Here is a 15,303-nt window from a genome sequence, read left to right as displayed (position 1 = left end):
TTTGTATGTGAAAAATCACAGCTGCAGGCAGGCGAGACGCTGAGGAACACCAGCCACAGCAGCACAGCAGCTGATCTTCTGCAGGCCAGGCAGCAGCTCATGCAGTACCAACCACAGCTGGAGGAGCTCCAGCAGAAGCTCAGTGAGCTGGAGATGGTAATAAGTTGCCTAGTGTGATCCTGCAGACATCTTTTAGTTATACTCTGTTAAATCTCAGTGGTTACAAAGTGTGTTCTCAATGTTTCCCCTGCATTTCTAATAATTGGTTTTCTTTGTAGTTGGGGAAAAGATCAGAAGAATCATTGACACAGCGGATAAACGAAAAGGACCTGCTCATTGCTGAACAAGAAAAAGTTATTTTAAGTCAGAAGCAGTCGCTGACAGAGTTAAGAACGGCGGAGGAGTCTTTTGCACAAACACTGAAAGAGAAAAATCAGTTAATTTCCGAGCAAACTGCAATAATCACAGAACACGAGCTGTCATTGACCATGCTCAGAGAGGAACTAGTTCATGTGGGACGGACTACTGATAAGAATGTTAAAGCCCCTTCAAATGAGAAAGAACTGATTATAGCAGAGCAAGAGAGAGTCATTTCAGAACGTGACTGCTCTCTTACCCAGCTCGAGGATGAGCTGGAGTCCTCTGAAAAACGCTTGCATGACCTGCAGCAGCGAATGGCTGCAAAAGAGTCGGAGCTTGAAAGATGCATGGATGAGTTGGAGATCAGTAAGTCTGACTTAGAAAGCTGTAAAAAGGAGATAGAGAGTTGTAAATTAGAGTTGGAGAAAGAGCGAATGGAATTAGAAAGCTGTAAGGTTGACCTTGCAACTTCCAGACAGAAAGAGCGAATGTCGTCTAATGAAATCATGCAGCTCATGGGCACAGTAGAGGACTTGCAGAAGCGTTATCACCAGGGCAGCCTGTCTGAGAGCGACACCATCCAAAAAATGCAGGAGGAGACTGTGAGGAAGCTTGAACTTCTCAGGGCAGAGCTGGACGAGATGTACGGCCAGCAAATAGTCCAGATGAAGCAGGAGGTTAATTTGCAGCATGCAGCAAAAGTGGAGCAAATGGCTGAGCAACATTGCGCTGAGCTCGAGCTTCTAAAAGCACAACAACTGTCCCAAAGCTCCAGTGTTAGCGCTGAGGTGGACACACTCAACGCAAAGCTTAGGGAGCTTCAAGAGACATTAGAGCAATCCCAAGCAATGTATGATAAAGCCAGACATGAACTTAGCCAAGTCACCCAAGAGAAGCTCAACCTGCACACCAAGGTTGAGGATCTCCTTCAAGATCTCCATTCTGCTAAAGAAAAAGTGGAGCAGGTCTCCCACAGTCTCATCTCTCAGGAAAGCCGACAAGATGAACTGCAGCGCCTCCAGGAGACAATTGACAATCTGAAAAGTGAGCTGGCTGCTGCTCAGGAAGCGGCGCAAGAGGCAGACATTAAACACGATTCAGAAATAACTAATTACAAGATCAAGCTGGAGATGCTGGAGAGGGAGAAAGACGCTGTGCTTGACCGCATGGCAGAGTCGCAGGAAGCAGAGCTGGAACGACTAAGGACTCAGCTTCTGTTTAGCCATGAGGAAGAGCTCACGCTTCTTAGGGAAGAGTTGCAAAGGGAGAGCTTCCTGAACACAGAAAATCTTCTCAATGAAGCCGCTATCAAGCATGAGAAGGCACTGGACGAGCTGCGCATCGGTTATGAAGAAGAGCTGCGTTTGTTACGAAGGGAAAAGGCGAGCTTTGCCACGGAGCGAGATGAGCTTTTTCACCAAATTCTCGGGCTAAAAGAAGATCTTAAGCTCGCTTCGAGCAGCTCCAAGGCAGATGAGCTTGTCCAGCAGCTTCAGGAGCTTCAGGTAGAGCTTGAGGAACTGAGAAAGGGAGGAGAAGAACGAGCTCGAATGGAAAACAAAATTAAGGCGTTACAAAAAGAGACAGATGTGCTTGAAAACCTGGCAAAAGAGAAAGAACAAAGTTGGGAGAACAACTGGAAACAGCAGGAACTGGAGAAAGAGACACTGATAGAATGTAATAACTCTTTAAAAGAAGAGTTGGCCTCAAAAAGTGAGAAAATTGAGACACTCACTGCTGAGAACAATCAAATACAGCAACAAGTAGTTGAGCTCAGTGAGAAAATTGAAACGCAGAGGACTACTTTCTCTTTCGCGGAGAAGAATTTCGAGGTAAACTATCAGGAGCTGAAGGAGGAGTACACATGTCTTGTTGAGGCAAAGACACAGATAGAAGAGAGGACACTGAAGGAGACACTTGAGTTTGAGGCAAAAATTGCCAGCCTTCAGTCGCAGATTCGGGAGCTGGAGGAGAGCAGAGGAGATATCAAAATGGAGGACATGAATACAGATAGACAGCAACAAGCTGTGATAGAAAAAGATACTACTGAGCTAATGGAGAAGCTTAATGTTACTTTAAGTGAGAAGGAAAGCTTGGCTGGGAGGCTTTCCGAAGTTACAGAGCAACTGATGTTTACAGAGAGCAAAGTGGGACGGCTGGAAGAAGAGCTGATGAAAGTGAGACAAGAAAATGTGAAGGTCATTGCACAAAGTGAAAGCCTAGGGAAAGAACTGGAAAAGAAGCAAGAGATTATGAGCAAGCAGACGAAGGGGCAGGGTGCCCAGAGAAAAGCTAAGCTTCAGCATGAAGAGCAAGCTGTTGAGCCAGTTTGTTCTTTTGAGGATCATCACCTTCAGATTCAGTCTTTGCAAAAAGAGATAAACACTCTTCAGTCCCTCTTGCAGGCAGCTGAATCTGAAAGAGACAGCATCCGGCAGACCCTGGAGCTCCAGAGGCTTTCACAGACTCCATCTCTAGCAGCAGTCCAGTCCTCGGGGGAGGGACCTGTTGAGGGACAATCCTCCCCGCACAAGCCCACAGCTTCAGGGTCAAGCAGGCGCAAGAGACGGCAGAGGTCGAAGCAGGAGCGTAAACTGGGCATCACTCTCTCAGACTGCAGAGAAGAAAAACAAGGGGAGGAGGAAGAGGAGGCAGCGGTGGAGGAGGAGAGAGCAACAAGTGCTGCAGAGCAGGAGTTGCAGCCTCAGATGGAGAGCCAGGTTATGTCATGTTCACAAGAGAGGGCCGGTAAGGAGGACTCCACTGACGGGTACCAGGGAGACGAAGCCAGAGACTACATCAACAAACAGGTAGGCTCTCACATGTATCTACTGCACCACTCTCCAGTCGCTGCCTTTTCTGTCTTCCTTTTTAAGTCTGATGAAATTACACGTTTGATTGTGTGATTAAAGAGCTTTTCAAAAAAGCTGTGCATGAGAAATGAAAGCACAGTTGCATGCTTCAAAGATGTCACGTTCACAGTTAATGCTTTGATGTTTGCTATTGTTATTAGCTCCATTGGAAATGTGTGGATTGCATTCACAGCTACATCAAGCTCTTAGATTGAACAGAATATGACTGAGGCATTTCAGCACTAACATGTTTCCTCTCTAGTGACTAACGGTCATGATTGCAGATTGCTTGAGTGTCTGCAGCCTTGCCTCAGACTGTTGTGTCAATAGCCATATGTTTTTAAGTTCATGCCAACCATTCAGCGACATTTATATTGTGTGTTATTGTAGTAAGAATAATGTAAAAGAAAAAATCATGCACAGTAAAGCCTGCACATAACGATGAGGAGTCAAGACTCCATCGATATTCTGCTCATTTCTACTTTTAAAGAAACACTATACAATATTTATAATCTGCTTTCATTTGATGGCGCTTGTCCTCAAACTGAATTTGATGTTGGTTTTGAAAAGGGCTGAAAAGAAAGCAGTCACCCTCAGTCTTCTGATGGCTTTGAATCATTGCTGTTGTGTAGAAATGTGTACATTCTAGTTTCTTTCCATCCTGCAGGGAGTGAAGGGTTTGAGGTGAGAAGCCATTTTACCCCAGTCATTTCTGTGTCTGTGTCACTCCAAGCTCTGTCTCAATTACATCAGGCAAAAGATAGTGTCTGTCTGCCATTTCATATTTGTGTTTCATATTCTTTGTCACCTCCTGGGTTGGAACACTGCATATGATCCAGAATGACATTTTCAGTGCCTTTAAGTCTTTAGAAATAATTGTAAAATTTATGTCTGATGTGTAAGAGGATGGGAAAATTATACCTTATTGGATAGTGTTTAATGGTACATAGTCAAACACAGATGATCAACCTCTATTAAAGCTGTTAGAAAAGCTTTATAAACAACACTCCACGCAGGTGAAACAAAAATGAAATAGAGGCAAACTAGATGTTTCTTTTGTTGCAAATTATAGTGGATCAATTTAATGATAAGTTGATTCTGCTTAGTTATTTTCTGCTCCCCCTCAGGAAGTGATCCATAATGGTGCATCTGGTCTTTCTGTCATCAATGTCATAATTGTCAGCATTTGTAAAGAGGGGTGATATGTAAGATGTGTTTTTTTTTTAACCACAATGTTTTTTCTCTGCCTGCTTATTTAGGTGAGCAGACATGGGACCGGCCACCGCACGGAGCGTCAGGGAGAAGAGGAAGAGGGAGAGACAACTGAACATGTAAATGTCACTTAAGCTCACATCCTGCCCTTTGCTTCTCAGTGTCACTTTGATACATCATACAGTGTGGCGTAAAGGTCAATAAAGAGGTGCTCATACAACACAAAAACAACAGGAATCATGCAAGAACGTTTTCGTATTCTTGTCCCAAAAATCTCTTGTTCTTGAGGTTTGCTAAAATGGGATTCAGCAAACTCTCTTAAAGCTACATTTGGAAACTTTTATATACAATAAACTTTTTGTCATATTTCCTGAAACTGTCACTACATTCACACAGTAGTGCGAGATAGATAATCCTTTTATCTGTTAATCTCTAATGGCATTTGTAAGAATTCACCATGTGTAAACAAAAACAACAAATCAGAGCCAAGGAGTCTCTCACACAGCTGTCAATCATGTCAGGCATGTCAGTTGCTGCTCACGAGCTGCAGTCAAACTAGGCAGCGCTGATCAAATATGAATCAAGACTCTGAGCTGACGTTACTGAGTGAAAACAGGTGGCAGACAAAACTCAGGCAGCGCCAGCGACAATACTATTTTCACCTGGTTGACACACACAAAAACACAAGATAAGCACCCTAGTCATGGTGCAATCTTGTGTAGTAATAGTGTGGAAAAAAAGTAGATGGGTAGCAGAATATCGTGACACATATTTCCTTTTGAACATCACCATGAAAGGAGATCCAGGTAGGTAACAGCTGTGAAAAAGAAGAACAGGACTCTGGGATCAGATGCTCCTATTTGTGGTAAACTTTTCATTTCAGGCAAGTAACGTCAGCTAACAGATGAATCATAATTAACTTACATAAAAGATAAAAGTGAAATTTTAAGTTTTTATAACATTGATGTTGTTCACTCAAGTTGGTTGCAGACAGTTTTCTGGTAACGTTAGGTAGCTAAACATGTCTGCAACCAACCTGACTCAACAACAGTTACTAACGTCAGATAAAGACATTTACAAATTTCCCTTTATATAAAATGATCACTTTTATGCAGGTTAAATATGATCCATTTGTTAGTTGAAGTAACGTACAGGAAATAAAATGTGTACTGCAAATACAATTGTTTGATCCCAGTGTCCAGTGCTTCCTTTTCACAACTGTTATCCACCTGCATTTTCTTCTATAATCCTACAGATCAGGTTCAAATAGTATTGTCGTTGGCGGTGCCTGTTTTTGCCCACCAGCAACTACTTGCCGTTTCTTTAGAGTTTGGATCTCACCCTGTCGTTGATCAGTTCATTGTCATTATTTGTGCAGCATGACAGCTTGCCATGACAAACCACCGCTTTGCTAGCGCTACATTTTTTTTGTGATGAGAATAATGCTTTTGCCCATTTGTCTGTTTACAAATACCGGTTACTCCCATTTCTCCCCTCAAATGTTTTCAGAAATATATTTTAGTGTACTGTTTAGCTATAAAATGAGAAAATGTGTGACCTGGCCGCCACGTTGAAAACAGAAGAGCCAAAACCAAGCATGGCCCACAGGCCGGAGCAAATTTTACAGCTAAATAGTACACTAAAATATGTTTCTGAAACATTTGAGATGAGAAAAAGGCAGTTTGACTGCAGTTTACAAGCAGTGATTGACATGATTGGCAGCTGCATTACAGACTCCTCAGCTCTGATTGGTTGTTTTCCTTCAGTAGACTCTAGTGAATGTCATTAAAAGCACCATAAGGAAGCAGAGGTACATGCTTTTTTTTTTCATAGATTATCTGCCTCATGTACTACTGTGCGTATGTAGTGGCAGTTTCAGCAAATACGACAAAGTTTTTTCCATTAAAGATACCAACTGTAGCTTTAACTGCACAAACCTTGATGTAGAGTCAGGTTCCTTTCAGCCTGACAAATACGACGATCATTTGAATTATGCACACCCAAGTGCAAGTTTTACTGACAATCCGAGAGTAAAAAGAAGAAATTAATTGCAGAGCTTAAAGTCCTGCAGTCAGATATCTGCAGACAAATGCTTAAAGAATTCAGCAGTGTCAATAGAAGTCGTAGATGCGACTTAAAACAACAAAGTTCTATCAGAGCAGAGCTGTACAGTGACAGAAATAAAAAGGGAATGGTTGAAGGGAATGAAGCGGTCAGTGATGTCACGCTGTCAGGTGCATGGAGGATGATCTACAACAATGCCTTAAGGCAGCTGTCAGAGTGAGAGAAAGTTCCTACTCTGCTGTGCCAAAACATGCCGATTAAATCTAAAAAACTTTAAATCAAATAACAGTAAATTTGCACGGCGAACAAAGTGTATATTTTGCGTTAAGTTTGATATATTAATGCATTTTATTTTAGCTTGTTTTGATGACACACACTGTTCAGACTCCAAATTCATTTGGAGGAGGGCATCACGATTTATTAAGTCAAATGAGTGTTCTTCCTGCTGTAGATAAAGGTAACCCATCTGTACTGTACATGACTCATACCGTGCTGAATGCCACAGATTCTCTTCATTCTCTTCTCTTCACTTTCAAACAAAAATGTTTGTACAAGTGGTTCCTTCAATAAATGTAGCCTTTGTTTTATACGTTTTAGTGATCTCCTCTTTAGTCTGGGTTATGTTTTTTAGTAAACTTAATCATTTCTATTTGAGAAGTAATTCTGTATTTGTTGGTGTGTGAGCAGCAGCGGCACTTTATAACACAGCTGCCGTCTGTTTGTCCTGCTCTGATCGTCTCTTATCTGCATGTTTAAGCAGCAACATCTGAACGGTTACAGGTTTGAAAGGACTCTTCACACCGCACTGTTAGATGTAGTGCGAATGGGGAGATTGTATCATAACAAAGCGTTTTAAATACAGCCTAATTAAAATGTAGAGTGCACTTAAAAAACATCTGACATCAAAGGTAACGGAGTCACAATTTGGTAATTGCATAACCCTAGCAAATTAGTGCTAATGCATAATGCATAATTAGAGGAAAAGGCCTCACTGTTTGCCTTTTGTTCTCTGTTACAGAAGTGATAATAGCAGACCTCTCAGCCTGAAAGCAGATGGCTCGTGCTACTGCTCCGTCATAAAAATAGGATTGATGGAATTATGTTATTTAATCATAAAGCTCCTCTGATTGGGTGTAGCATGCTGCATAATTTAACTAAAGTGATATGTATCTTATGCTTTTTACAATTTTTCCACAATGTTACAAATGTTTGTTTTTTTGTTAATTGGTATCATTAAGTGTGATCTTGCTGAGACAACACAGACAAACTCTTCAATATAAAATTGTATGCTTGCAAAAAGGCATTTTCCTCTGTGGTTTAATCCAGCCGTGTTAATGTGATGATATTCCTTCCTGTGGTTAGGGTGAGTGCAGGCTGCAGATGGAGGCTCAGCGCATCAGCCTGTCTCAGATCCACGCCGCCCAGCTCGAGCTGCTGCAGGAGGAGACGGACGCTCGCGCAAACACTCTGGAGCTGAAACTGCAGAACCTGAAAGAGCACAGTGACCGGGGTGAGTAATGCGTTTTCAGTTGCCTTTGTGTGCGTTTGTGTTTGTGGCAAAGCTTTTGATGTATCATTCATGATCGTACAGCACAGATGGCTGATGCCTCTGCTGTTGTATTTGTGCTCAGCTGGTTGTCAGGGTCTGTGTGAAGCATCAAACATTTTAATTCAATTAATCCCAATTTTCTGCTCCTTTTTTTCCAGATGAGCCAAAAATTACTAAATACCACAACATGTTACAAGCTGTGTCAGAGGAATGCAGCGAGATCATTCAGGTAATTGCTGAATACAGATTGTTGTAATGTAAGTTTTCTGAATGAATTTTATTCATGTGTGTTGCCAGGTTACCACAGCAGTTAACCTTCTCTCTATCTGCTCTGTGTTCAGCATTTTCGAAAGACGTTTGGTGAAGAGTTTTTGGAGTGTGTTGCTGGCAAGGGCCCGCTGCCCCCTTCTGTGGAAAGACCAGAAACTAGTGAATCCACCTCCATCATATTAGAGGCCAGAGGTATTTTATCTACTAAAAAATTAAATTGCAGTGTAAAACAGGGATGAGCATACTCGAGTACTCGACTTGGATGTCAGTACTGGTTCATCATATAGAGACATCACTTATTATTTCCTGCTTTGTAGAAGATAACATATTTAGACAGGACACAATGATCTATGAATATCTGCACAGATCCATAAAGCAAAAATGAGTGATTCGACAAAATGAATGTGCAGTGCATGCGAGTACTTGACTATGGAAATTATATATGTATAAATATATATAAATACAATATTACAGATAGTATAACATGTATTTCCAGCATAAGTAGCACTGTGAACCAACATTAAATTCAATTTATACTTACAAAGTGTTTTTAAATAAAATGCATTAAATATCTTACTGTCTTCATTTTAACCATATTTGTATAAAATCATCCAATTCATTTATAGAGCTCTACAGAGATCTTGAGCAGGTGAGGCAGGGGATTGAGCAGGAACACCATCGACTGTCACAGCTCCAGGCTCTGCTGAGAGCTGACGGGAACAAGGTAAAAACTTCACATATCTGTGGACCTACAGTAAGCTGTGTCACGACTTCATACTCCATGCTAATTCTCAGCAGGTTGTTGTTGGCTCACACTGGAACATTAGCAAAATAAAATGTACACAAACACATAAAAACACTTGATTTTTTGAGACACTGTTTTCCTGCAATCCACTGAAGGAGCTGCTCAGACCTGGAAAAAGCTAAAACTAATTTGGGATTGCACCATGACAACTTTGTGAACACCAAAGAAAGCCAAACATTTCTATTTAATCTTCATTCATACACTTTGCTCCTTATTTATGAAGTTAAATTGGCAGTGAGATTGGAAGAAGCAGTTTGATTTGCATGCATTGGTGCATGTATTGCATCATTTCCTGTTGGCATTAGAGGAATACTTCACTGTCCAAATGATGGTGATGAATTTGTGAGTTTGTTTTTCTCACAACCCTCCATGGTGAACAAAGAATCCAGAAATGGACAAAATGTTGATGAATTGAAGTAGATGGGGTCCAAGTTTCACAACAGTAAAACAATATCAAAACATCCTTTTACAGACTCTTACAATCAGTAGTTTTTTTGTGTTATAGTGTTATAGTGTGACTAAGGTGAATCTGAACTAACCCTTATCAACTGATGGAAGCTGTGGTTGACCAGTAGCTCCAGTGAGGTAAAATTACTATTTTTGTCAACGGTGTCTTAATTTGAAGAGAGCATAGGTACATTTCACTCTCAATTCAGTTTTAAATACTAAGGTATGAACGAAATGCGCGGCACGGTGGTGTGGTGGTTAGCACTCTCGCCTCACAGCAAGAGGGTTGCCGGTTCGATCCCGGGCGTGGGAGCCCTTCTGTGCGGAGTTTGCATGTTCTCCCCGTGTCAGCGTGGGTTCTCTCCGGGCACTCCGGCTTCCTCCCACAGTCCAAAGACATGCAGATTGGGGACTAGGTTAATTGGTAACTCTAAATTGTCCATAGGTGTGAATGTGAGTGTGAATGGTTGTTTGTCTCTATGTGTCAGCCCTGTGATAGTCTGGCGACCTGTCCAGGGTGTACCCTGCCTCTCGCCCGATGTCAGCTGGGATAGGCTCCAGCCCCCCCGCGACCCTCAAGAGGATGAAGCGGTTAGAAGATGAATGAATGAACGAATGAACGAAATGCATGTGTCTGGAAAGTACTGAGCATTTAACTGTGTATATATTGAGACTTGGATTATACTGCACAAGTTGAATGACAGTTTGTCAACCAATCTTTCAATATAGTTTTGCTGTTGTCAAACATAGACCCCTGTTACTTCAGGTCATTTGAAATGTTCTTGTTTTTTTGATTCTTCGTTCACCATCGAGGCATGTGAGAAAAACAAAGTTTTCTTCACAAATTCATTGTAGCACTGGGTGAATAATTGATACACAAATTTTCATTTAGGGGATGTATTATTCCTTTAAACTGGTAAATAAGTTGATTGTTTTACAAGTGCATATATATAGTGCACAATTTGTATGTATTAAGGAATTGGCACATTTTGTCAGTTTGTTTGAGGAACAGACTAATAATAACAGGATAATAATACAATCAGAAATGCGTTAACTGATCTGTTGGTCTCCCAGATGACAGAGCTGCAGGCAGCATACGATGAACTGAAGAGCAGGAGTGAGAAGGAGATCTCTGACCTGCGTGTGCAAGCTGCTAGCTCTGCGAGCAAAGGTAAATAATGTGGAGCTATCCTCTCGAGCAAAAATTGAAAAGCAAACAGGTCAAGCATTAACGTCAGGTCGCTGAGACAAACACGCAGGTGTGTAGTAAGAAGACGGACAGATGTTAAATGTTCTGTAGTATTCTCTTTACTCTGTATCCCTCAGTATTTTAGAGTTTCAGGTCACATATGTGCCCCTGACTTTGTGCTTTTTTAGGTGTGTGTTTTGTGCAGCACATCACATCTTTACATTTGTGTTTAGCAGCCAACAGAAATAACAATAAAACAATAACACTCCTTTGCTTTGATGTTATTTTTTGGCATGTATCCAGCTAGCTGGCAATTAAGCCAAACTTCACTCTGCTTTCTGTTGCTTTTGTCACCGCTCTCTGTCCATTCAGTTCTTACCCAATGCTGTTATTTGTTACTGCAGTGACCCATTTTTCCCAGAAGGAACATTAAAGTTTCATCTTATTGATTCTAATCTTCTAATGCTATCCAGTTGAGTATATTGAATTTCTCACTTCCCCTCTGTATTGGTCAGATCCTGAGGAGCGGGCTGGTGCACCATCTACCTCCCTGAACAAGGAATTACAGAGGCTGAAGGCCGAAGAGCAGGAGAAGCAGCTCCAGCTGGAGGAGAGCCACAGACAGGAGATGGAGCATCTGCGAGCTCACTACCAGCGGCAGGCGGCGGAGAGTGAGGAGCGATACGCCACTGAGCTCTTCATGCTGCAGCAGCGACTGCAGGAGGTCACAGGAACTCAGACCCACTTCAGGTGATGATAACACTGTGAAAACACATGAGCAAATTCATTTTTTTTAAAGTTTGTATTGCAAGACGAAGGACAACAGACTAACAGAACAGCACGAGGAAGATAAAAATAAGCTATCCAAACTCATCATTAATAAATCGGCCATTAAAAATTCACTATCGCTAGTAGGCTATCTAATCGCTCGCTGTTGTACAAACACTGTTGTGTGTTTGAGCTCACCTGAATATAAAAATGTCCTATAGCTTAATGTATCAGTAAAAGTAGTGTGTAGCCCTGTCTAATGGAGTAAAAGTACATAGATTGTATTGCAAATGTATTTGAGTAAGAGTAAACAGTACATGTAATGGAGTAAATGTAACATGTTACCACCCACCACCGCCAGTAGATTAAATTTGGTATAGTTAAAATGGCATGGTTTCAGCAATATCCCTTGGGATAAGTTACATTTTATCTTATCTTTAAAAAAAAATTGATTTGACTTAGTGGATATGACTGAAAATGTTGTCTACTCAGTTGTGGGTTATTTAGCATTTAAAGAGCACTATCACTGGATTCATACAGCCTCCCTCCCACACAGTCCTCATGTTATTAGTTGCTCTTCACTTGATTGATTGGTACTGTGCATGTGATGGAGGAACAGCAGACTGAGCGACACGATCTTCTACTTTTACTCGGAGCTGGTCTGCACATCCCGTGCAGCATGTGGAAGCTACCTGACCCAGTTCAACTGACAACAAAGCCTCAACTAATGAAATATTCACTAGGTTGTTTGAAGCTTTATTCATGCCTTTTGTTAACCCACTAACCTATAAAAGTACCCTTCAGCCATTCAAGATCCCTTCCTGAGGGATGTGCTGTAGATAACAATATAAATGTTACTGTTTGTGCATGCATCGCTTAATTTGTATTTAATATTCATTAAACCACGAGAGTCTCATTGAGATTATGAATTTCTGGTCAAGGCAGGCAGCAGCTTAAATTTAAAGAATTACAGAAAATACAAAAAGAAGGAACTAAAAAAAAAATCAAGAATAGAGTGCTCATATTTTAAAAGAGAAATTTAAGAGTTTGTTTCGTAACTGAGTTAAAAACATCAACATCAACATCTTAAGTTTCAAGTCATCCTGCAACATATTTATGCCGTGGGCTAAGAATACAGAAATGCCCTTTTTCTTTTTTCCGTACGGCCATGCAGAACAGACAGCATAAAGAAGTCTTCAAAAAAAAAAAAAAAAAAAGAGGTATCGTCTGGCGCTCTTTCTTCGTGATAATGACGGCTCATTTCTGTGACATACTGCTTGTTTACACACACACAACAAAACCAAACTATATTACTGTGGGTGAGCTGTTCCTCTTGGATAAAAAGAAGCAGAGTCCTACTGGTACTGTGAAAACTGAGATGCTGCTGCCCTCCACTGTTTGATATGGTAAATATAATTTCTAGCCATTTTTTAAAAAATAGTTAACTTCTTAAATCCCATTTTGTGTCATTTTCTTCAGGAAAGTGATACCCAAAAATGTGGAATACAATCATACATATTATGCCCAGATATATTACATGTATGTGCACTGCATGTTTAATTTAATTCATGCAGCTGTGCCCGGTATTTTATGTATTTGTTATGTCTAGAGTTCAAACGTGTAATCATTTAGTGGATCAACAGAAAATTGCTCCAAAGCTATTTTGATAGTTCAGTCATTGTTTCAGTAATTTTTCACAGGAAAAAGGTCAAACCTTGTCTTATTTCAGCCTCTCAAATGTGAGGATTTGCTGTTTTTTTTTGGTGCATATATGATAGTGAACTGATATCTTTGGGACAAAAGAAATCTGAAGACACCACCTTGGACTCTAGGAAATCCTAATGGGGATTTTTTTTCTGATTTCTGTCATTTTATTGACAAAATAATGAATCCATTAATCAAGAAATCAGCAGATTAAAGGAATACTTCACCCCTAAAATGAGCATTTGTTTATCAGTTAGTCATGCCGTTACCTTGAATTCATAAAGAAAACTTCTCTCTTGTATGCCTGAACGGAAAACGGCGAACATATTGATTTATTGATTGATTGGGGACCACATTCAACAGCAGCAAAACTGCATCAAAATTCTCTATAAAGTTCGAGCAGCTACATATGTAGGCTACCCCAGAGGATTACTGGTGTCCGTGAATGTGGATTATGATATGGACTCATCATATTTTGACAGTCAGCAATGTTTCATCACTATTTAACTTTACCACCATCTACTGGATTTTAAGATGCATGGCATTATTCCGCCCCGTGATTCAGATCAGCTCTAAAATTTAATGGATTCTTCCTAGGTCCATGCTACACCCCTTCACAAGGTTTAATGGAAATCTGGCAAGTAGTTTTTCTGTATTGCCGCTAACAAACAAACCAAACCCCTACTTAAGTAGTCATTAATCGCAGCCCTCATTATGTAATCACCTCAGTTCGTTTTGGATTGTATATGTCATATTAGTACTCGCTTAATAATATTGTTTCGTTATATTATTCAGGGGATGGCTGTTCAAATTACCATCACACAGAAATGTTTAGACTTTCATGCTTACAACCAAAAAGCATGTAAGCTCAGCTTGTTCAAGTTTTTTACTTGACTGATATGAAAGTAAGAAGGATACTTTCCGTCATCGTGTTACAGTGATTGTTTGTCAGTCGTGGTTATGGTTATTGATTTAACAAACATTAGTCCCTGTCAATACTTCATGGTCCTTATAATTACATTTTAAGCGTTTACATTTGTACTTAATTATAAAATAATAAAAAAGCACTTCAGGCCACGATGTAAGACGTCATAAAGAAAAATAACTAACAATAAACTGTATCAAACTGTTTAACTTATCTGAGGTTGTAGAACTATTAATTTTGACTTCTCGTTTTCTCTTTCTGCCTGTCCAGTGCTGCAGAGTCCAGCTGTGAGACAATGGAGGAGCAAGGAGACGAACTAAAGGTTTGGCTGCTACATTTTGCCCTCATCTAAATCTACCGTGTCACATGCATCACATCTTACTACGAGCTGAAACGTGTACATGCATTAAGACGCTGTGACAGTGAGGGTGGGTGGGAGTGGGCAGTTGCAGCCTTTAGGCTAAAACGTGCCCTAAATTCTGCAGCTTTGCTCCGGAAGCAGCATCATGAACGGTCCTGAATCTTAACGATTGAAAGGGTCGGACGTTACATAACCTACCATTTTACCGTGTTACTCGTGAACCAAAGCGGACGTACTGTAGTCGTGTAGGCTGCATGAAAGGAGGATTCTGCCTTGCGCGAATGAGCTGCACTCCATTTACGCCATCTCTCACTCACATCACTCCAACTTCCATTGCGTCTTAGCGTGTCTCCTCCAACCTCAAAGTTTCCACAGCTCGTCTGACTGTGTGGAGATCAGAGAGGAAGATTGACAGAAGCACAGCAAGAGCGAGAATGGGAAAGAAAGGAATTGGGCATGATACACTTTAAGATATTTGGATTAGAGATGTTAAGCTTGAGGCAAGTGTTGCTGAAGAAGCTGAATCACCATGAAGCACACAAGACGGGGATTCATCACAAGACAGGGGTGGTAGTGTGTTAGGGCTAAATGTGGCTGTAATGTAATGCAAGACTTCTCTTTATCGCTTCATCATCAGGGGGTGGAGGGAACAAAACGGTGTATTTAATAGTGATCTAAGGGCGGATGGGTTTTATCTACAGTAAAGAGGAACAGTTTATTTGTGGATCAGCCCTGAGGAACTTTGTTATCCATATTTTGTTACATGACTCTTTTTAACACACTGCGGCAGCTGTGGT

The 15,303-nt window shown here is 40.8% G+C and overlaps 1 protein-coding gene across 6 annotated transcripts in view; it reads left to right on the top strand.

The window, feature by feature from the left end:
* Nucleotides 1-15,303, top strand: part of akap9 (A kinase (PRKA) anchor protein 9) — an 85,778-nt gene that overhangs the window by 23,159 nt on the left and 47,316 nt on the right. For all 6 annotated transcript variants that reach the window (XM_049601684.1, XM_049601683.1, XM_049601685.1 and 3 more), the window contains 10 exons: nucleotides 22-156; nucleotides 279-3,170; nucleotides 4,472-4,543; nucleotides 7,851-7,998; nucleotides 8,196-8,266; nucleotides 8,379-8,499; nucleotides 8,934-9,031; nucleotides 10,634-10,730; nucleotides 11,264-11,498; nucleotides 14,416-14,467. In XM_049601684.1, the coding sequence (XP_049457641.1) occupies nucleotides 22-156; nucleotides 279-3,170; nucleotides 4,472-4,543; nucleotides 7,851-7,998; nucleotides 8,196-8,266; nucleotides 8,379-8,499; nucleotides 8,934-9,031; nucleotides 10,634-10,730; nucleotides 11,264-11,498; nucleotides 14,416-14,467 (3,921 nt within the window). The remainder of the gene's footprint in view (nucleotides 1-21; nucleotides 157-278; nucleotides 3,171-4,471; nucleotides 4,544-7,850; nucleotides 7,999-8,195; nucleotides 8,267-8,378; nucleotides 8,500-8,933; nucleotides 9,032-10,633; nucleotides 10,731-11,263; nucleotides 11,499-14,415; nucleotides 14,468-15,303) is intronic.

This window comes from Epinephelus fuscoguttatus, linkage group LG17 (genome assembly GCF_011397635.1).
Source record: "Epinephelus fuscoguttatus linkage group LG17, E.fuscoguttatus.final_Chr_v1".
NCBI classification, from domain to species: Eukaryota; Metazoa; Chordata; class Actinopteri; order Perciformes; family Serranidae; genus Epinephelus; species Epinephelus fuscoguttatus.
The sequence above is the reverse complement of the archived record's forward strand: the minus strand, read 5'-3'. Positions and strand labels throughout refer to the sequence as shown.